This window comes from Heterodontus francisci, chromosome 5 (assembly GCF_036365525.1).
Source record: "Heterodontus francisci isolate sHetFra1 chromosome 5, sHetFra1.hap1, whole genome shotgun sequence".
NCBI lineage: Eukaryota > Metazoa > Chordata > Chondrichthyes > Heterodontiformes > Heterodontidae > Heterodontus > Heterodontus francisci.
In genome coordinates, this window is record NC_090375.1 from 61,319,040 (window position 1) to 61,341,689 (window position 22,650).

Here is a 22,650-nt window from a genome sequence, read left to right on the forward strand (position 1 = left end):
AATGGAAGGCAGAAAACTAATAGATGAGTCTGGAAGACAGAGGTAACTAAGGTTAGAAAATTGAAGAGTTTGACAGTGCTCAAGTGTATCTATTTCAATGCAAGGAGTACAGCAAATAAAGCAGATGAGCTGAGGGCACAGACAGACATGTGACAGTATGATATCATAGCTGTTCCAGAAACGTGGCTTAAGGAATGGCAGCACACGTTCCTGGTTACAGGGTTTTCAGACGAGAAAAGGGGGGTGGCAATTTTGGTCAAGGAAACTATTAAAGCTGTGAGGAGGGATGATATGTTGGAAGCTTCAGCCGATGAGGCCATATGGATTGAGCTAAGGAACAAAAAAAGGGCAATCCCACTGCTGGGAGTGTATTGTAGACCCCCAAACAGTCAGAGGGAGAAAGAAGAGCAGATATGTAGGCAAATCTCTGAGAAGTGCCAGAACAATAGGGCAGTAATTGCATGGGATTTTAACCACCCCAATATTAACTGGGATAGTTTTAGTGTGAAAGGAAGTGAGGGAGCAGAATTCTTGAGGTGCATTCAGGAGAACTTTTTTGGCCAGTTTGTAGCAAGTCCAACAAGAGAGATGCAGTTTTAGACATAGTTTTAGGAAATGAAGATGGGCAGGTGGAAGGATTGGCAATGGGAGAGTACTTTGGTGGTAGGTGATCATAATTCAGTCAGCTTTAACATAATTATGGCAAAGGACAGAGATAGAACAGGAGTCAGAATTCTCAATTGGGGCTAGGCCAATTTTACTAAACTGAGGAGTGATTTAGCGAAAATGGACTGGAAACAGCTGCTTGAAGGTAAATCAGTGTCAGAATGGTGGGAGGCATTCAAAGGGGAGATTCAAGAGGTTCAGAGTAAAGTTGTTCCCACAAGGAAAAAGGGTGAGGCAGCCAAATCTAGAGCCTCATGGATGTCAAAGAGCCTACAGGGCAAGACAAGGCAGAAAAGGAAAACTTGTGTCTGACACCGAGAACTCAATACTACAGAAAGCCGAGAGTATAGAAAGTGGAGGGGTGAAATCAGAAAGTAAATTAGGAAAGCAAAGACAGGGCATGAAAGAATATTGGCAAGCAAAATCAAGGTGAACGCAAAGATGTTTTATCAATACATTAACAGTAAGAGGATAACTAAGGAGAGAGTAGGGCCCATAAAAGACCGAAAAGATGACCTATGTGTAGGGGCGGACGATATTGGTCTGGTTCTTAATGAATACTTTGCGTCTGTCTTCACAAAAGAGGGGGATGATGCAGATATCGTATTTAAGGAAGAAGAGTGTCAAGTATTGGATGTGATAAACATAGGGAGAGATTAAGTATTAATGGGATTAGCGTCCTTAAAAGTTGATAAATCACCAGGGTCAGATGAAATATATCCTAGGCTGTTAAAAGAAGCAGGAGAGGAAATAGCAGAGGGTCTGACCATCATTTTCCAGTCCTCACTGGATACAGTTGTGGTGCTGGAGGATTGGAGAACTGCAAACGTTGTACCTCTGTTTAAAAAGGGAGCGAAGGATAGACCGAATAATTACAGGCCAGTCAGTCTAACCTCAGTTGTGGGAAAATTATTGGAATCTATTCTGAGACAGGATAAACTCTCACTTAGAAGGGCACAGGTTCATCGAGGATAGTCAGCATGGATTTAAGGGAAGATCTTGTCTTGCCAACATGATGGAATTTTTTGAAGAAGTAACAAGGAAGATAGATGAGGGTGGTGAAGTTGATGTGGTCAAAATGGATTTTAGCAAGGATTTTGCCAAGGTCTCACATGGCAGACTGGTTTAAAAAAATAATCCTATGGGATCCAGGGAAATTGGCTCAGTGGCAGGAAACAAAGGGTAATCATTGGATGTTTTAGTGACTGGAAGACTGTTTCCAGTGGTGTTCTGCAACGCTCAGGACTGGGTCCCCTGCTTTTTGTGGTATATATTAACAATTTTAATGTTAATGTAGAGGGCGTGATCAAGAGGTTTGCGGCCAACAAAGTTTGGCCGTGTGGTAGATGGTGAGGAGGATAGCTGTTGGCTGCAGGAAGATGTTGATGGTCTGGTCAGATGGACAGAAAAATGGCAAATGGAATTCAACCTGGAGAAGTGTGAGGTGATACATTTGGGGAGGTCAAACAAGGCAAAGGAATACACGATTAATGGGAAAATACTAAGTAGTGTAGCGGAAGTACGGGACCTTGGAGTGAATGTCCACAAATCCCTGAAGGTAGCAGGACAGGTCGATAAGGTGGTTAAGAAAACAAATGGAATCCTTTCCTTTATTAGCCGTGGTATTGAATATAAGAGCAGGGAAGTTATGCTGGAACTGTATAAATCATTGCTTAGGCCACAAGTTGAATGCGGTGTGCTGTTCTGGTCACCTCAGTACAGAAAGGATTTAATCGCACTAGAGAGGGTACAGAGGAGATTTACGAGGATGTTGCCAGGACTGGAAAAAATGCAGCTATGAGGAAAGATTGGATAAGCTGGTGTTCTTCTCCTTGCAACAGAGAAGGCTGAGGGGAGATCTGGTTGACATGTACAAAATTTTGAAGGGTCTGGATAGAGTGGAGGTGAAGGGTCTGTTCGCCTTAGCAGAGGGGTCAGTGATGAGGGGGCGTAGATTTAAAGTGATTGGTAGAAAAAAATAAAGGGGAGATGAGGAAAAACTTTTTCACCCAGAGGGTGGTGGGGGTCTGGAGCTGACTGCCTGAACAGGAGTTTGGATATGCACTTCAAGTGTCATAATCTGCAGGGCTACGGATCAAATGCTGGAAGGTGGGATTAGAATAGGTGGATTGTTTTTCGGCCAGTGCGGACACGTTGGGCCAAGTGGCCTCTTTCTGAGCGGGTCAATAGAGTGGTCAAGAAGGCATACGGCATGCTTTCCTTCATCGGACGGGGTATTGAGTACAAGAGTTGGAAGGTCATGTTACAGTTGTAGAGGATTTTGCTTCGGCCACATTTGGAATACTGCGTGCAGTTCTGGTTGCCACATTGCCAAAAGGATGTGGATGCTTTGGAGAGGGTGCAGAGGAGGTTCACCAGGATGTTGCCTGGTATGGAGGGCGCTAGCTATGAAGAGAGGTTGAGTAGATTAGGATTATTTTCATTAGAAAGACGGAGGTTGAGGGGGGACTTGATTGAGGTGTACAAAATCATGAGAGGTATAGACAGGGTGGATAGCAAGAAGCTTTTTCCCCAGAGTGGGGTATTCAATTACTAGGGATCACGAGTTCAAAGTGAGAGGGGAAAAGTTTAGGGGGGATATGCGTGGAAAGTTCTTTACACAGAGGGTGGTGGGTGCCTGGAACGCGCTGCCAGCGGAGGTGGTAGACGCGGGCACGATAGCGTCTTTTAAGATGTATCTAGACAGATGCATGAATGGGCAGGAAGCAAGGAGATACAGACCCTCAGAAAATAGGCGACATGTTTAGGTAGAGGATCTGGATCGGCGCAGGCTTGGAGGGCCGAAGGGCCTGTTCCTGTGCTGTAATTTTCTTGTTTGTACACTTTCTATTATGAGGGGAGCCTGTGACCCCCTCACCTGGCCATAACAACTGGTGTGTGCCAAAAAGTCGGCTTCCGAAGCAGATCCTCTTCTCTCAACTTAAAGATGGCACCTGCTCTCCACGACAGAGAAAATGTTTTAAGGGCACTCTTGAAGGTCTTATTGAAAAGAAGACAAATTGACCAGTGTGTGGGAGGGACATACCACAAATAATACCATGTGGCTGTGCCTCATCCAATAAGTCACAACACAGTTGGAAACTAATGGCGGCACAGTGGCGCAGTGGTTAGCACCGCAGCCTCACAGCTCCAGGGACCCGGGTTCGATTCCGGGTACTGCCTGTGTGGAGTTTGCAAGTTCTCCCTGTGTCTGCGTGGGTTTTCTCCGGGTGCTCCGGTTTCCTCCCACAAGCCAAAAGACTTGCAGGTTGATAGGTAAATTGGCCATGATGAATTGTCACTAGTATAGGTAGGTGGTAGGGAAATATAGGGACAGGTGGGGATGTTTGGTTGGAATATGGGATTAGTGTAGGATTAGTATAAATGGGTGGTTGATGTTCGGCACAGACTCGGTGGGCCGAAGGGCCTGTTTCAGTGCTGTATCTCTAATCTAATCTAAAACTCTGCTGTGGAGAAGCGATGCAAGCGCAAGGAGAGAGAGCAGAACCCTGGCTTGAGAACCTCCCCACCCCTCAATTTCTCAGGGCAACTCCTGTTCCCTCTGCCACAAGACCTATGGCTCCAGGATTGGCTGGTTGCGTCAATTGAGGACACAATTCATGAAGCCTGGCAGATGTCATCCTTGTTTTGAGGGACTGACAGCAGCAACCAGACTTTATGATTGGAGCAGAGACCATGCCAGCATTTAATGGGTTGGATAGAAGGTTGAAGAAAAGACAACAGGATGGGAAAATGGGATGAGGACTACTGCTCATGTGGAGGGTGAACACCAACAGGGACTGGTTGCGGACAACATCCTATTTCCAGTTGTAAATTTTACGTTTGCTTTCTGACATCAGTTCTGAGTTTGTCTTCAGTCATTTTGAGGAGTTTGTGGGGTATGGGGTAATAGTGCAGAACATTTGGGACTGTGTTCAGTTTTACAAAGTGCATGGCAAGTGAATTACCCACAGCACAGTGTCACTCATCTTTTTCTGTGTAGGTGTGAGTCCCTGACATCTGCCAGACTTAGTGCTTAATTACTAATGAGACACCTTTGCACCAGCGCTGCTTCTGAGAGAACTGGCAAGACTTTATTGGATTTTTAAAGCATGTGTCAGAAAACAGCAAAAGCAGTTCGATGGAATGTATTTTATGGAAGATCAAGTACTAGTTTTGAACGTCAAACTGGTTTGTTCAGCTCCCAAAGGAACAAAAATAAGTGGACAAAACCAAGAGCTATGTTTAAATTTCCACATCTTTCTGAATTTACTTGGTGTTTTGATCCGACAGTTATAGCAGATGAAAAAGATAAAGAAGAGAACAAGGAGAACATAGACATCAGTGGCAAAGACAAAGAGTTGGAAATTGGGAAGAAGAAGCTAGAACATCACATTGGCGAAGGGAACATTGTCACTGCTGCCGCGGCAGCACTGGCTTCAGCTGCTACTAAGGCAAAGGTAACTTTTTTTTAAAATATTCAACTGTTAAGTTTTTGTGTGATGAGTTTAAAAGAAAACTCTTGTCTTTTTATAGTGCCTTTCGTGACCTCGGGACATTTCAAAGTGCTCCAGTCATGTACTTTGTCAGTGCAGTCTCTTTCATGTAGGACAATATAGCAGCCAATTGGCACACAGCAAGGTCCCACAAACAACCATGAGAATACTGGCCAGTGGTGATGGTTGGCATCAAGGCAGCATTGGACTCAATGGGCTGAATGGCGGCCTCCTGTGCTGTTATGAATCTGTGACTAAATAGTGGAGTGACCGAGTTTGGTACCAAGGAGCCCCAGTAAAACTGAAGTCAGTGTGAATTGGAAATCTTGCTGCTGGCTGGAGTCGCACCTATTACAAAGGAACTTGATTGTGATTGTTGAAGGCCAATCATCTCCGCCCCAGGCCATCACTACAGGAGTTCCTCAGGGCAATGTTCTCGGCCCAACTTTCTTTAGCTGCTTCATCACTGACTTTTCCTCCATCATATGTTCAGAACTGGGAATATTCACTATTGATTACAAAGTGTTCGTTCCATTCGAAACTCCTTCGGTACTAAAGCAGTCTATGCCCACATGCAGCAAGACCTGGCCTCAACTGGAGTAATGTCCAATTCTGGGTACCACACCTTTTGGAAAAATGTCAAGGCATTGGAGAGGGTATGCTAAAGATTTACAGGAATGGTTCCAGGGATGAGGGTCTTCAGCTATGTGGATAGATTGGGAAAGCTAGGGCTGTTCTTCTGAGACAGAGTAGATAGGGAGAAACTGTTCCCATTGGCAGTAGGATTGAGATCCAGGAGATACCGATTTAAGGTGACTGGCAAAAGAACCAGAGACAACATAAGGAATAACGTTTTTATGCAGCAAGTGGTGAAAATCCGGAATGCACTGCCTTGAGAGTGTGGCAGTGCCAGATTCAATTGAGGCCTTAAGGGAATTGGATAAGCACCTGAAGAGAGAATTTGCAGGGCTAGGAGGAAAGGGTGGTTGAGTGGGTCTAGCTGAGTTGTTCTTGCAGAGATATGGCACACGCATGATGGACTGAACGGTCTCCTGTTCTATAACCATTCTATGATTCTTTTTAAGGAGAAGAACCCCCAACTTTGCGAGTCTATCCCTGTAACTAAAGTCCCTCATCTCTGGAACTGTTCTCGTAAACCTTTTCTGCACCCTCTCTCATGCCTTCACATCCTTCCCAAAGTTTGGTGCCCAGAATTGAACACACTACTTCAGTTGAGGCAAAGCAGCGTTTTATAAAGGTTCACCTTGCTTTTGTATTTTATGCTTGTATTTATAAAGCCCAGGATCTCATATGCCTTTTTTGACCACTTTATCAACCTGCTCTGCCACCCTCAATGATTATTGCACATATCCACCCAGGTCGTTCTGTTCCTGCACCTTTTATTGTACCCTTTGTATTTTACCCTTCGGTTTCTATTGCCTGTCCTTCTATTGCCTGTCCTACCAAAATGCATTACTTTACCCTTCTCAGCATTAAATTTAATTTGCCACGTGTCCGCCCATTCCAACAGCCAGCCTGTATCATCTTGAAAACTGTTGCTATCCTCCTCGCTGTTCACAATACTGACAAGTTTTGTGTCAACTCCGACTACAGGGGACCCCACTGTAAACCTTACTGCAGTCTGAAAAACAACTGTTTGTTACTACTACTTTCTTGTCACTCAGCCAAGTTTGTATCCATGCTGCCACTGTCCCTTTTTATTTCATGCAGTTCAATTTTGTTGTTAAGTCTATAATGTGGCACTTTATCAAAAGCCTTTTGGAAGTTCATATAGAGCACATCAGCTGCATTATGCACTCTGTTACCTCACCGAAAAAACTCAATCATGTAAATTAAACACTATTTGCCTCTAACAAATCCATGCTGGCTTTCCTTAATTAATCCACACTTGTCCAAGTGACATTTTTGTCCCAGATTGTTTAAGTGCTTTCCCACAACTGAGGTTAAATTGACTGGCCTGTAATTGCTTGCTTTATCCTTGCACCCTTTTTTGAACAAGAGTGTAACATTTGCAATTCTCCAGTCCTCTGGCACCACCCTTGTATCAAAGAAGGATTAGAAGGTCATGGTCAGTAACTCAGCAATTTCCATACTTGCTTTCCTCAGCAACATCGGCTGCATCCCATCGTGTTCTGGTGACCTATCAACTTTAAGTATAATCATCCTTTCTATTACCTTGCAATGACTCTGACAAATTTACCTTGGCAAAGACCGATGCGAAGTGCTAGTTTAGTTTAGTTTAAAGATACAGCACTGAAACAGGCCCTTCGGCCCACCGAGTCTGTGCTGACCATCAACCACCCATTTATACTAATCCTACACTAATCCCATATTCCTACCACATCACCACCTGTCCCTATATTTCCCTACCACCTACCTATACTAGGGGCAATTTATCATGGCCAATTAACCTATCAACCTGCAAGTCTTTGGCATGTGGGAGGAAACCGGAGCACCAGGAGGAAACCCACGCAGACACAGGGAGAACTTGCAAATTCCACACAGGCAGTGCCCAGAATTGAACCTGGGTCACTGGAGCTGTGAGGCTGCGGTGCTAACCACTGCGCCACTGTGCTCATTTAGTATCTTAGCTATGCTCTCAGCCTCGATATATAGTTCCCCATTTTGGTTCCTAATTGGCCTTACTCTTCATCTTAACTGCCTTTTTACTAATTATATGCCGAAAGAAGACTTTTGGATTCTCTTTTATATTCGCTCCCAGTTTATTCTCATGATCCCTCTTTGCTTCTGTTGCTACTTTCTTCACTTCCCCTCTGTACTTTCTATATTCAGCCTGGTTCTCACTTGCATTGTTAATCTGACATCTGTCATATGCCTTTTTCTGCTTCATTTTAGATTAGAGATACAGCACTGAAACAGGCCCTTCGGCCCACCGAGTCTGTGCCGAACATCAACCACCCATTTATACTAATCCTACACTAATCCCATATTCCTACCAAACATCCCCACCTGTCCCTATATTTCCCTACCACCTACCTATACTAGTGACAATTCATCATGGCCAATTTACCTATCAACCTGCAAGTCTTTTGGCTTGTGGGAGGAAACCGGAGCACCCGGAGAAAACCCACGCAGACACAGGGAGAACTTGCAAACTCCACACAGGCAGTACCCGGAATCGAACCCGGGTCCCTGGAGCTGTGAGGCTGCGATGCTAACCACTGCGCCACTGTGCCGCCCTTGCAGTCTATCTCTCTCTCCATCCAGGGAGCTCTGACTTTGACTTTGGTTGCCTTCCCCATACTTGGAAACATTCTTTAGACTGTACCCAGATAATCTCATCTTTAAAGGCAGCCAGTTGTTCAATTACAGTATTGCTGGCAAACCATTGCTTCTAATTTACCTGGGCCAGATTTTTTTCTCACCCCACAGAGATTGGCCTCGTCCAATTATGTATTTTTACTCCAGATTTCTCCTTGTCCTTTTCCATGGTGAGCCTAAACCTTATACTGTTATCACTTTTCCTTAAAAGCTCCTCTCCTGATGCTGAACCAACTTAACCCACCTCATTCCCCTGAACCAGATTCAGCAATGTAAAAGCAAAATACTGCAGATGCTGGAGAGAGAAGCACAGTTAAAGTTTCAGGTCTATGACCCTTCATCAGAACTGGTTAATATTAGAAATGTAATAGGTTTTAAGCAAATAAAGTGGGGATGGGGCAAGAGATAACAAAGGAGAAGGTGTTGATAGGACAAGGTCACAGAAAATAAGTGACCAGAAGGTCATGGAGCAAAGGCAAACAGTCTCGACTCCCACAGCTACCTCGACTACACTTCTTCACACCCTGCCTCCTGTAAGGACTCCATTCCATTCTCCCAGTTTCTCCATCTCTGATGCATCTACTCGATGCAACCTTCCATGACAGTGCTTCTGATATGTCTTCCTTTTTCCTCAACCGAGGATTCCCCACCACTATGGTTGACGGGGCCCTCAACCATGTCCAGCCCATTTCCTGCAGCTCTACTCTCACCCATTCCCCTCCCTCCTGGAGCCACGACAGGGTTCCCCTTGTCCTCACCTACCAGTCTCCACATCCAAAGGATCATCATCTGCCATGTCCATCGTGATGCCACTACTAAACGCATCTTCCCCTTCCCTCCTCGTCCGCTTTCCAAAGGGATCATTCCCTCCGCAACACCCTGGTCCACTCCTCCTCCATTTCCCCCACCACCTTATCCCCTACCCATGGCACCTTTCCATGCATTCACAGGAGGTGTACTACCTACCTATTTACCTCCTCTCTCCTCACTATCCCAGGCCCCAAGCACTCCTTTCAGATGAAGTAGCGATTTACTTGTACTTTCAGTTTAGTTTCCTGTATTCGCTGCTGTACATTGGGGAGGCCAAACGCAGATTGGGTGCCTGCTTCACTGAACACCTATGTTCAGTCTGAAAGCATGACTTCGAGCTTCCGGTTGCTGGCCATTTCAGCACTGCCCCCCCCTTCCCCCACCCACCCCCCCCCCCCACCCCTTGCTCTGATGCTCACATCTCTGTCCTGGGATTTCTGTAGTGTTTCAGTGAACATCAACGCAAGTTTGAGGAACAGCATCTCATTTACCGATTAGGCACGCTATCGCCTGCCGGACTGAACATTGAGTTCAATAATTTCAGAGTATAAGAGGGCCCCCCTTATTTTTATTTTTTGTTATTTTTTCTTTTTAAAAAATTTTTTATTTTAGTTTGTCTGGTTTGTTTCTCCTGTGCCGACCCACTGTTTGTTCATGTTTATGCTTTGGGCCAGGTCTGTTCATTTGTCTGTCAATTAACACCCTCTCTGCACTAATGCTTTGTCTTTCACCAAACCATTAACATACCATTTGCCTTTGCTCCATGGCCTTCTGGACAGTTATTCTCTGTGACCCTTTGTCCTATCAACACCACCTCTTTTATCTCTTGCCCCACCCCTGCTTTATTTGCTTAAAACCTATTACATTTCTGATATTTGCCAGTTCTCATGAAGGGTCACTGACCTGAAACATTAACTCTCCTTCTCTCTCCACAGATGCTGCCAGACCTGCTGAGTATTTCCAGCATTTCTTGTTTTTATTTCAGATTCAGCAATGCCTCTTTCCTCGGCCAGAAACACACTGAATAAAAACATTCTCCTGAAAATACTTCAGAATGTGTCCCCGTCTTGCCCTTTACATTATTGCTGCCTAATCTAAATTAGGGTGAAGTTCCTCATAGCAACATAAAAAATAGGAGCAGGAGTAGGCCATTCGGCCCTTTGAGCCTGCTCTGCCATTCATTATGATCATTTCTGATCATCCAACTGGGTAACCTGTTCCTGCTTTCTCCCCATATCCTTTGATCCCTTTAAACCCAAGAGCTTTATCTAACTTCTTGAAAACATACAATATTTTGGCCTCAACTGCTTTCTGTGGTAGCGAATTCCACGGGTTCACCACTCTCTGGCTGAAGAAATTTCTTCATGAATGGTTTATCCCGTATCCTTAGACTATGACTCCTGGTTCTGGATTCCCCCACCATCGGGAACATCCTTCCTGCATCTACCCTGTCAAGTCTTTTTAGAATTTTATAGGTTTCTATGAGATCCCCCCCTCGCTCTTCTGAACACCAGCGAATATAATCCTAACCGACTCAATCTCTCCTCGTACGTCAGTCCCGCCATCCCAGGAATCAATCTGGTAAACCTTCGCTGCAGTCCCGCTATAGCAAGAACATCCTTCCTCAGATAAGGAGACCAAAACTGCACATAATATTCCAGGTGTGGTCTCACCAAGGCCTGTGTAATTGCAGCAAGACATCCCTGCTCCTGTATTTTAATCCTCTTGCTTTGAAGGCCAACATACGATTTGCCTTTTTTACTGCCTGTTGCACCTGCATGCTTACCTTCAGCGACTGGTGTACGAGAACACCCATGTATCGCTGCATATCCCCCCCTCTCAGTTTATAGCTGTTCAGATAATCTGCCTTCCTGTCTTTGCTACCGAAGTGGATAACCTCACATTTGCCCACTCACTCAACTTGTCCAAATCATCCTGAAGCCTCTCTGCATCCTCCTCACAACTCACCCTCCCACCCAGTTTTGTGTCATCTGCAAATTTGGAGATATTACATTTAGTTCCCTCATCTAAATCATTAATATATAATGTGAATAGCTGCGATACCCCACTTAGACATTCGGAAAAAGACCCATTTATTCCTGCTCTTTGTTTCCTGTCTGCCAACCAATTTTCTATCCGTCGCAATACACTGCTCCCAATCCCACACGCTTTTAATTTTACATGCTAATCTCTTATGTGGGACTTTGTCGAAAGCCTTCTGAAAGTCCAAATAAAGCGCGTCCACTGGCTCCCTCTCATCAACTCTACTAGTTACATCCTTGAAGAATTCTAGTAGATTTGTCCAGCATAATTTCCCTTCCGTAAACCCATGCTGACTGTGTCCAATTCTACCACTGTTCTCCAAGTGCTCTGCTATAAAATCTTTGATAATGGACTCTAGAATTTTCCCCATTACCGATGTCAGGCTGACTAGTCTACAATTCCCTGCTTTCTCTCTACCTCCCTTTTTAAATAGTGGGGTTCCATTTGCTACCCTCCAATCTGTAGGAACTGTTCCAGAATCTATAGAATCTTGGAAGATGACCACCAATGCATCCACTATTTCTAGGGCCACTTCCTTAAGTCCTCTGGGATGCAGACCATCAGGCCCGGGGGATTTATCGGCCTTCAATTTCCCCAACACCATTTTTCGACAACTGATTTCTTTCAGTTCCTCTCTCTCACTAAGCCCTGTGTTCCCTAGCATTTCTGGGATGATACTTATGTCCTCCTTTGTGAAGACAGAACCAAAGTATGCATTTAGTTGGTCAGCTATTTCTTTGTTCCCCATGATAAATTCTTCTGGTTCTGACTGTAAGGGACCTACATTTGTCTTCAGTAATCTTTTTCTCTTCACATCCCTATAGAATCTTGTAAGTCAGTTTTTATGTTCCCTGCAAGCTTGCTCTTGTACTCTATTTTTCCCTTCTTAATCAAACTCTTGGTCCTCCTTTGAATTCTAAACTGCTTCCAATCCTCAGATCTGTTGTTTCTTACAAATTTATATGCCTCTTCCTTGGATTTAATGCTATCTCTAATTTCCCTTGTAAGCCATGGTTTGGCTACCTTGCCCATTTTACTTTTGTGCCAGACAGGAATAAACAATTGTTGCAGTTCATCCATGCGCTCATTAATTGTTACTTTTGCACCTCTGTAATTTCCCTGCAAATGTACTTCTCTATATCTTTCCCATTGGTTGATGGCCTATAGAATACACCAGTAGTGTTAATGGTCCCTCTATTTATTTTTATTTAGAGATACAGCACTGAAACAGGCCCTTCGGCCCACCGGGTCTATGCCGACCATCAACCACCCATTTTATACTAATCCTACACTAATTCCATATTCCCTACTACATCCCCAGAATTCTCCTACCACCGACCTACACTAGGGGCAATTTACAATGGCCAATTTACCTATCACCTGCAAGTCTTTGGCTGTGGGAGGAAACCGGAGCACCCGGAGGAAACCCACACAGTCCCAGGGAGAACTTGCAAACTCCACACAGGCGGTACCCAGAATCGAACCCGGGTCACTGGAGCTGTGAGGCTGCGGTGCTAACCGCTATTGTTTCTCAACTAACCAAATCCATTCTGTCCTTGACTCCCTCGGGGGCTTTCTCTGCAGCATTTACAGTATTCCGTAATGCTGCTACTTTCTTTCCTTCTGTCTTTCCTGAACACCATGTATCCTAGAATGTTTAGTGCCCAGCCATGCAGTGATTGTCACGGAAGGAGACCTTTTGGCCCATGGAGTCCTTGCTTTGTCTCTCGAACAACCTAGTCAGTCTCACTCCTCCTGCTGTATCTCTAATGCTGCAAGTTTATTTCCTTCAAGTGCCATTCCAATTTCCTTTTGGAATCATTTGATTGTCTCCGCTTCACCACCCTTGTAGGCAACGAGTTCCAAGTCATTACCACCCGCTGCATTAAAAAAAGTTCGTTCTCATATTCCCTGCATCTCTTGCCCAAAACCAAAGTCTCTGTCCCCTCGTTCTTGTACCATCAGCTAATGGAAGCAGCTTTTCTTTGTCTACCTTATCGAAAATGGTCATAATCTTGTACACCTCTATCAAATCTCCCCTTCAACCTCCTTGCTCTAAGGTGAACAACCCCAGTTGCTCCAAACTGACCTTGTAGCTAAAATCCTTCTTCCCTGGAACCACTCTGGTAAATCTGCTCTGCACCCTCTCAAGGACCCTCAGATCCTTTCTAAAGTGTGGTGACCATAACTGGGCACACACTCTAGTTGCGGCTGAACCAGAGCTTTGTGAGAAGGCTGCTTTCATCCTTTAGTGAGTCGAGCGGTTGAGCACTTAACTGACATAGCACCTCGTTCCAATGTGCTTTGCAATCTGGTGGCTGCTGATGGTGGTGGGACACTGAGAGCAGGATAGTAATGTGGCACATGTTTTAGTGTGGTGGCTCACCAGCAGTGTGGCAGATATTTGCAAGAATACACACAAGGCACTTTCAACTTGTATCCTTCCTTTTAACTCACCGGCTTGTGTGTGCATAGTTTGAAAACTTAACTCATTGTGCAGGTCTCTGCTCAGTTAGGGTAATGATTCTAACTGAGGTTGCAGGATTTGCCGATGTTTAAAGTAGATTGGGAAGGGGAAGAAGCTTATGTGTTTGATTCAGGCTTGTCACCGTTGATATGAAAGTGCATTAATTTAGGATCTTGCTGTGTAGTATGTGAAATGGAAACCCCATGTGTTCACTGAAGTCAGTTATTTCAAGGTTGTGGTGTGATAGTTTTTTTTAATTTAAAAAAAAAACGGATATTGTCTTGTTTCCTTCTGTAGAAATTAAAATTGGCCTCTGCCTCTTGCTGTGCAAAGGCCACCAGACATATTCTTCGTTTTGTCAAGTGTGTGGTACAGTCATTATCCCTTTCTTGAGTTGCATCAAGCTTGAGCAGAGGTCATTCAAACTCATCCTCTGGGTGCTGCCATTAAAGGATTTGAATATCTTGGCAATAGTTTGGCAGTGGACGCCACTTTGCCAACCCAGTGCTATTCTCTTCTGTTGGGCATTGAATAGCAATAAAGCCAATACATACTGCAGCAATGTACATCTCTGGCTGTGGATGCTAGTTCTATGTCTCTATTTCTAACCCCAGCTGATGTTGCAGCTATTATATCTAAAGGGATCAAGTTGAATTTTTTTCATGCTTGCCTTTTTTGGGGATGCACTTGACACACCAATTCACTTATGGGCAGTTGTATGGAAAGGAAACGAATTTGCATAGCACCTTACATGTATGTCAAACTATTTGCATTTTGTAGGTGCTGCCACTGTTATGTCAAGAACTGGAGTAGTTAGTTTGTGCCCAGAAAACTTTACGGTGTAGGAAGTTTTCATTTCCATGCCCTTCCCTTGCAGAGTAATGTTCAGTGGGAGAAGCATTTGCATTCTGATTAACGGCCTGATAGGCGAAAAGTGAATGCTCCTTCTGTGCTTGTAACTATATACCAGCTGTTTTATAGGGTGCCACAACCCACAAGGTCCAGGGGGTTTACCCTCGCCAGGTATCATCACATGGAATGTCAACTCAACTGGAAGCGGAGCTGATGTCTTCACTCACCAGGACTGCCTGGAATGGGGTTCATAACCGGTTTCATTTTGACTAACCAGTGGGAATGTTAACAATAAGCCTAAAGATTCCGTTGTGGAGATGAATGAGTAGTTCATCTCTTTTCGAGGTGCTCCTTATGGGAAGAATGTTGCCCAGCATATTTGGATACCTTCCTTATGCTGCTTTGAACATTGTAATGGGATCTCATGTCCACATGAACAGATGGGCCTCAGTTGACCATCCTGTCCAAAAGATGGCACCTCTGATGATGCTGCACACCTTTAGTACGGCATTGAGTTGTAAACTTTGATTATATTCCAGGCATAAATCCTGACTGTATGGCTCAGAAATAAGCATTCTACCAACTGGATATCAGATTCATATGGCAGACTGGATTCAAGCCTCCACTGAAGGATGCTGCTTCTGACTGCAGCAGTCCCTCAGTGCTGTAGAAGATTCTGTTTGTGTTGATCTGAACCTATTGATACAAGTTTGGCTCCCCAGCTCATTGCGCATCATTCACAATCTGTCACTTGATTATTATGGCATTTACACTTCATTGTGCTCTCCAAAGAAAGCCTTATGGAGGTGGAAAAGTCAACATTCTCTTCCAATAATTCTCAAATTTGACAGAATTGAAACCTGGATGGTAAACTGTAAGTGACTTGATCTATTAAATTGGAGAAGACTTGCGGTGGCATGTTCACTGAACAACGAACTATGTGGAAAATAACTGCCTATAATTCTACCCAAGGGTCTCATCTGAGACTGTTAACCTAACTGCAGATGATTTGTGGTGTTTCAACATTTTTGATTCCAGGTTTTCATTAGCTGTAGAGTCATCGTCATACAGCATAGAAACAGGCCCTTCGGCCCACTGCGTGCAAGCTGACTATAATGCCTATCTATACTAATCCCACCTGCCTGCATTAATTCCTTATCCCTCTATGCCTTACTCATTCAAGATGCCTCTTAAATGTCACTACTGTTCCTACCTCCACCACCTCCTCTGGCAGCTCATTCCAGATACCCACTGTTCGTTGTGTGAAAAATTTACCCCTTTGATCCCTTTAAACCTCCTCCCTCTCACCTTAAATCTATGCCCTCTAGTTTTAGTCACCCCTATCATGGGAAACAGACTCTGGCTATCTACCCTATCTATGCCTCTCATAATTTTATATACCTCTATCATGTCCCCTCTCAGCCTCCTTCGCTCCAGGGAAAACAGACCCAGCCTATCCAATCTCTCTTTTTATAACTCAAGCCCTCCAAGCCAGGCAACATCCTTGTGAATCTTTTCTGCACCCTCTCTAGCTTAATCGCATCTTTCCTGTAGTGTGGCGACCAGAACTGCACACAGTACTCCAAATGCAGCCTAACCAATGTTACGTAACCAACTGTAACATGACGTCGTCTCAACACTTGTACTCAATGCCTCGGCTGATGAAGGCAAACATGCCATACGCCGCCTTCACCACCCTGTCCACCTGTGTTGCCACTTTCAGGGAACTATGTACTTGCACCCTAAGGTGTCTCTGCTCAACAACACTCCCCAGGCCCCTGCCGTTCACTGTATTTGTCCTGCCCTGGTTTAACTTCCCATAATGCATCACTTCACACTTGTCTGCATTAAATTCCATTTGCCAATCCCTTGCCCACTTTCCCAGCTGATCTATATCCTTAGACAACCTAAGTTTTTTTTTTTTTTGTTTTTTTTTTGTTTTTTTTTTCCTATTTTTGTTAAATATGTAATCCATGCTGGGGGAGGGGGTTGTTCATGAATTTTTGCTGGATTTTGTTTTCCCTCACAGAATTGGTTACTGAATTTCCTGCTGCACATTTATTTCAGCACCTTGCAGCAGTGGAGGAGAGGAAGATCAAATCACTTGTAGCTCTTCTGGTTGAAACCCAAATGAAGAAACTGGAGATAAAGCTTCGCCACTTTGAGGAATTGGAAACTATTATGGACCGAGAGAGAGAAGCAGTAAGGACTTTATTTGGAATATTTGTGGTTAACAAGAACTGCCAATAAGATTGTGCAGTTCATCAAAAGTGTATTTAAGACAAGAGAAGGGTCATTAGGTCCAACTTGTTGAAACATGGTCTTCTCTCCACCTTCTCTTTTTCCAGAAACTACTAATTGCCTTTTGACTCCATTTATCATGTCTGCTACCATAGAATCATAGAATGTTTAAGGCACAGAAAGAAGCCACTTGGTCCATTGTGTCTGTGTTAGCCGAAAACCGATCCACCTATTCTAATCCCGCCTTCCAGCATTTGGTCCGTCTGGCTATTGTAGGAGCTCTATTCTCTGACTACTTAGCCTTCTGGAAAAGCATGCTGCGATATTTAACTATCTAGACAATATCTTAGTTTGGAATGTTAAGGTAACACTCAGCTTCCAAACTCCAATACAAACTATCTCTTCAAATCCCCTCCTCTTTGTCTTCTGCTCTTGCCCTACAAGTGCAAGGAGCTCATGAACCTTTTTATCACTGAGTTTAAGACCATCTGTTCAAGCTGTCTCTTTGGCTTGACCCCTTCCCTTGCTGAATGCTAAACCTCCCCAAGACTCAATCTATCTTTTTGCCTCTGTGTTGCATTGCTTGTTTGACATTCAGTCTTACATGACCTGCCAACCCTTGAAAAACTGAAGCTAACTGGCCACAAATTCCATTCCCTTGCCAGCGATCCCATTTTCTCCCTGACAACTGTCAAACAAAATGTTGAAAACGTTGGCACCCTACTAAATTCTGAGCTCGGCTTGCAACTCTGTCTTCACAGTGTGCCTACTCCCACCTCTAGTATTACCAACATCTACCCATGCATCATCCATGCCTTTGTTCGCTCCAGATTTGACTATTCCAATGCTTCCTTGTCCAGCTTCTCATTCTCTAACCTTCATAAACTGCTGCCCATCTAAAACTCTTGCCTTGCACCAAGTCAGATTCGCCAATCATCCCTGTGCTCGCTGACCTGCATTGGCTCCTCAAGCTTTAACCTGTTGAAGTTGAAAAATTTCATCCTTGTGTTTAATTCTTCATAATCTTACCCTTCCCTATCCCTGTGACCTGAAGCTCCAAACACTCGGTTCCTGTGATTCTTAGTGCCCCCTCTCCATTTTCTTCACCCTCCCCCACCACTTGCCATGCCTTCACCTGCCTAGATGCCTTGCTTTGTAATTTTCTGCTTAAAGAGCCTCTTGAAACCTGCATCTTTGAAGCTTGTGACCATCCCTCCTAATGTACTTGGCTTTCTTTTTTATTGTTTGCAGCACTTTCAGATGTTTTCTGAGATGCAATGTAATGGTGCTATATAAATGCAGGTTGTTAAAAGTGCATTAAGAACGGCCAGAAACAGCACTGAAACCAGTGAGTGACATGGGTGGAAGTCTTGCCGTCGTGCAAGCTCCATGTAAGTCAAGAGTTAGCAGGTGTGCACAAATTATTCAAATAAGATATGAATGTGTGTAATCGGTGGATTCTAACTATTTTAAATTTTAAATCTTCAGGGGTCATGCAGAAGATGTGCTTTTTTTTGAGCCTATAATTATCTCATTTGCTGATTTTCCACAGCCCAATTAGTATTTAGTCTGTTTAAATAGTTGAGCTAACGATATGGCTCTCCATTGTTCCAATTCAGTCAACTGTAATGGTGTTGTGTATGACTTGAAATGTGAAAGGCTCTCAAATATAATTTGTCATTCCAAACTTCGGCTGTGTCTGGAGAACATTTTGTGCTGTGTAGCGCTATTTGTGAAGTACTGATACTTACAAGTCTGTTGCTCATTCTTGGAGCAAGCATAACTGTATTGACATGGTCGAAATATAGCTGCAACCAGGATAACCTTTTCCTTTTTGTTGAATCTGAACAGGAAGGGAATGCCAACCAGCTGAGTATACTCAGCCATTTGTTAGTGAGCGAGGGAAAGAAAGCAAGCTCTGTGTGTGGGATCGTATTGGCAAAAAAACAATTAGGAGCTGTGGTCCTAAGATTTTTCATCTTTAAGCATGTTATCTCATTTGAATAATGTATGTTCTTGGATTACATTTGAGAAGGTTGCGTTGGGCTTCTCTGTTTTTCTGAATATATCCTACATGTGTTAAAAGCACTCTTTTGAAGAACTGCATCTTATTAAATGATGCTTAAATTTACAACATAGGAATCAGAAAACTGCAGAAGAGTGTTGCTTGTTGATTGAATAGTGTGCTCTCCATAAAGAGACTGCTGTATAATTAACTCACCATATTGTTGTATATTATTAACTGGGAAAGGCAGACAAGAAGTGATGAATGCTTAATTTACAACGTTTATTTAAATAAAGGCACTTGAACTGAAACAGAATTTTTATTCTGGCATGTAGCTGCCTGTTAACCGATCTGGTGCATGTAATTATACTGCACTGGGTAATGTATTCACTTTGTGGAGTTTTATTCCTTTTGTAAACAGGCTAATTAGCATTGGCAAATGTATGTGCCATAAATTTGTTTCTGGCACTAACTACATTAGCTTAAATAGGATGCAAAAGCACAGTACAACTGAGCAATTGATAGGTGGGCTGGAGCAGTCAGTAGGTCAAGATTTATATGTTGTCCTTCTAATGGAAAGCAACTCCGCCCCCTCACACATCCACACTGTAGTTCAATGGGGCACGGTTCTGTCAGGAGACTTGCATCCACTTGTGAAGTAGTTATGTGCTAATAACATTTGAAAACAGGGGATTGTTCAATTTTTATAAGAAAACTGCAGCCCCGACTTGCCTGCTGTTACTGCCCTTGTCAGTGTCTGAGTGCAAGCTGAGTTTGGGCCGCCCTCGCTTGTGTTGTGGTGGTACATATGATAAAGGTGCAGCATTAAATAGCAATCTATTACATTGATTGAAGGCGACATTTGCTGACATGTTTTGGGAAGCTTTGGTCTCCCTAGGCTAATTGTATTTTTGTTTTAAAACAGGTGCATTAGTACTGAACTAAACATGAATGTTGCACTAATAGAATTAGCCAAGCATTAGGGATAGTTCTATTATTGGAAGGACAAGAGAATTTCGGGGCCTCAGTGCATTAGTCATTAAGCTAGATTACTGTCTCAAAAAACATTTGGAGACGAGTCAGAAACTGTACTTGATTACGGAGGCATAAAACGTAAGAACGAGGATGTGCTCCTGCAGTTGCTCACAGTGCTGAAGGATTGTGTTCAGTTTTGGGCACAACCTTCAAAAGAAAAAAAAATCAGTGACTGGGTTATATTTCAGGGAGATTAGTTTATAACGTCCTTAATGAGCCATTTAAAATCATAATGGCGGTTAGATAGAGGCTGGCTTTTCTCTTCCCGATATCCCCAAAAACCCTCCATTCTTCTGTCATTGCCCCACTTTGTCTTTTCATCTCACTATTAGCATTTGTGCCTTCAGCTGCTTGGACCCTATGCTCTATAATTCTTTCCATTAAACTTCTCCACAACTCTATCTCCCCCTCTTCCTTTAAGATCCTTCTTAATACTGACTTCTTTGGCCAAGCTTATGGTTATCCCCTTCTAATTCCTCCTCCTTTGGCTAAGATTTTTCTCCTTGCACCTCTGAAGCACCTTGGATCTTTTTTGTGCTATGTATTATATGCTATATAAATGCAGATTGTTCCATCGTCGTATCCTGTACAAGGGAACGTAACCAAGCCACAAAAATCATTTTCACATAAATAGAGTAAATAAAGAGAAACTGTTTCTAGTAACCAGAGGACACAGAATTAATTTACAAAATAACAGAAGTAATCTGAGGAAACTTTTTTCTTAAGCAGTGAGTTGTTGTGGTTTGGAATGCACTGCCTGAAAGGGTGGTGGAAACAGATTCAGTGGTAACTTTTTAAACAGCAAGGGGCAGCAAAAATCGTTTGTAGGGCACCAAATAGTAATGGTAATATAGGGCATGGTATAAACCAGGAAATTAGAGGTGCATGTGACGAGGCTAATACAGTAATTATGGGGGGGCTTAAATCTACACATCGACTGGGTAAACCTAATTAGCACTAATGCTGTGGAGGACGAATTCCTGGAATGTATATGAGATGCTTTTCTACAACAGTATGTTCAGGAACCAGCTTGAGAATGGGCTATTTTAGTTTTAGTATTGTGCTATGAGAAAGGACTGATAAATAATCTTGTAAAGAAGCCTATAGGGAAAAGTGACCATAATATGATAGAATTTTGCGTTATGTTTGGAAGTGATGTTCAGTCTGAAACTAGGGTGTTAAATCTAAACAAAGGAATCTACAAAGGTATGAGGGGCAAGCTGGCTGTGGTACATTGGTAAACTACATTAAAAGATATGACGGTAAACAGGCAATGTCTAGCATTTAAAGAATTAATATGTAATTTACAACAAATTTACATTCCTTTTGAGGCACAAAAACCCAATAGGAAAGGTGATCCAACTGTGGCTAACGAGAAGTTAAAGATTATGTTAACTCAAAGGAAGAGACTTATAAAGTTGCTGAAAACAGTAGTAAGCCTCAGGATTGGAGCATTTTAGAATTCATCAATGGAGGACCAAGAATTTGACAAAGGCAATAGAATATTAGAATTAGAATTAGAACATTACAGCGCAGTACAGGCCCTTCGGCCCTCGATGTTGCGCCGACCTGTGAAACCATCTGACCTACACTATTCCATTTTCATCCATGTGTCTATCCAATGTCCACTTAAATGCCCTTAAAGTTGGCGAATCTACTACTGCTGCAGGCAGGGCGTTCCACGCCCTTACTACTCTCTGAGTAAAGAAACTACCTCTCACATCTGTCCTATATCTATCACCCCTCAACTTAAAGCTATGTCCCCTCGTGTTTGCATCACCATCCGAGGAAAAAGACGCTCACTATCCACCCTATCTAACCCTCTGATTATCTTGTATGTCTCTATTAAGTCACCTCTCCTCCTCCTTCTCTCCAACGAAAACAACCTCAAGTCCCTCAGCCTTTCCTCGTAAGACCTTCCCTCCATACCAGGCAACATCCTAGTAAATCTCCTCTGCACCCTTTCCATAGCTTCCACATCCTTCCTATAATGCGGTGACCAGAACTGCACGCAATACTCCAGGTGCGGTCTCACCAGAGTTTTGTACAGCTGCAGCATGACCTCGTGGCTCCGAAACTCGACCCCCCTACTAATAAAAGCTAACACACCATATGCCTTCTTAACAGCCCTATTTACCTGGTTAGCAACCTTCAGGGATTTATGCACCTGGACACCAAGATCTCTCTGTTCATCTACACTACCAAGAATCTTCCCATTAGCCCAGTACTCTGCATTCCTGTTAATCCTTCCAAAGTGAATCACCTCACACTTTTCCGCATTAAACTCCATTTGCCATCTCTCAGCCCAGCTCTGCAGCCTATCTATGTCCCTCTGTACCCTACAACATCCTTCGGCACTATCCACAACTCCACCGACCTTAGTGTCATCTGCAAATTTACTAACCCACCCTTCTACACCCTCTTCCAGGTCATTTATAAAAATGACAAACAGCAGTGGCCCCAAAACAGATCCTTGCGGTACACCACTAATAACTAAACTCCAGGATGAACATTTGCCATCAACCACCACCCTCTGTCTTCTTTCAGCTAGCCAATTTCTGATCCAAAGCTCTAAATCACCTTCAACCCCATACTTCCGTATTTTCTGCAATAGCCTACCGTGGGGAACCTTATCAAACGCCTTACTGAAATCCATATACACCACATCCACTGCTTTACCCTCATCCACCTGTTTGGTCACCTTCTCGAAAAACTCAATAAGGTTTGTGAGG

At 43.5% G+C, this 22,650-nt stretch overlaps 1 protein-coding gene across 2 annotated transcripts in view; it reads left to right on the forward strand.

Moving 5' to 3' along the window:
- smarcc1a (SWI/SNF related, matrix associated, actin dependent regulator of chromatin, subfamily c, member 1a) overlaps positions 1-22,650 on the forward strand; it is a 305,946-nt gene that overhangs the window by 228,821 nt on the left and 54,475 nt on the right. For both annotated transcript variants that reach the window (XM_068031537.1, XM_068031536.1), the window contains exons 24-25: positions 4,960-5,126; positions 16,705-16,839. In XM_068031537.1, the coding sequence (XP_067887638.1) occupies positions 4,960-5,126; positions 16,705-16,839 (302 nt within the window). The remainder of the gene's footprint in view (positions 1-4,959; positions 5,127-16,704; positions 16,840-22,650) is intronic.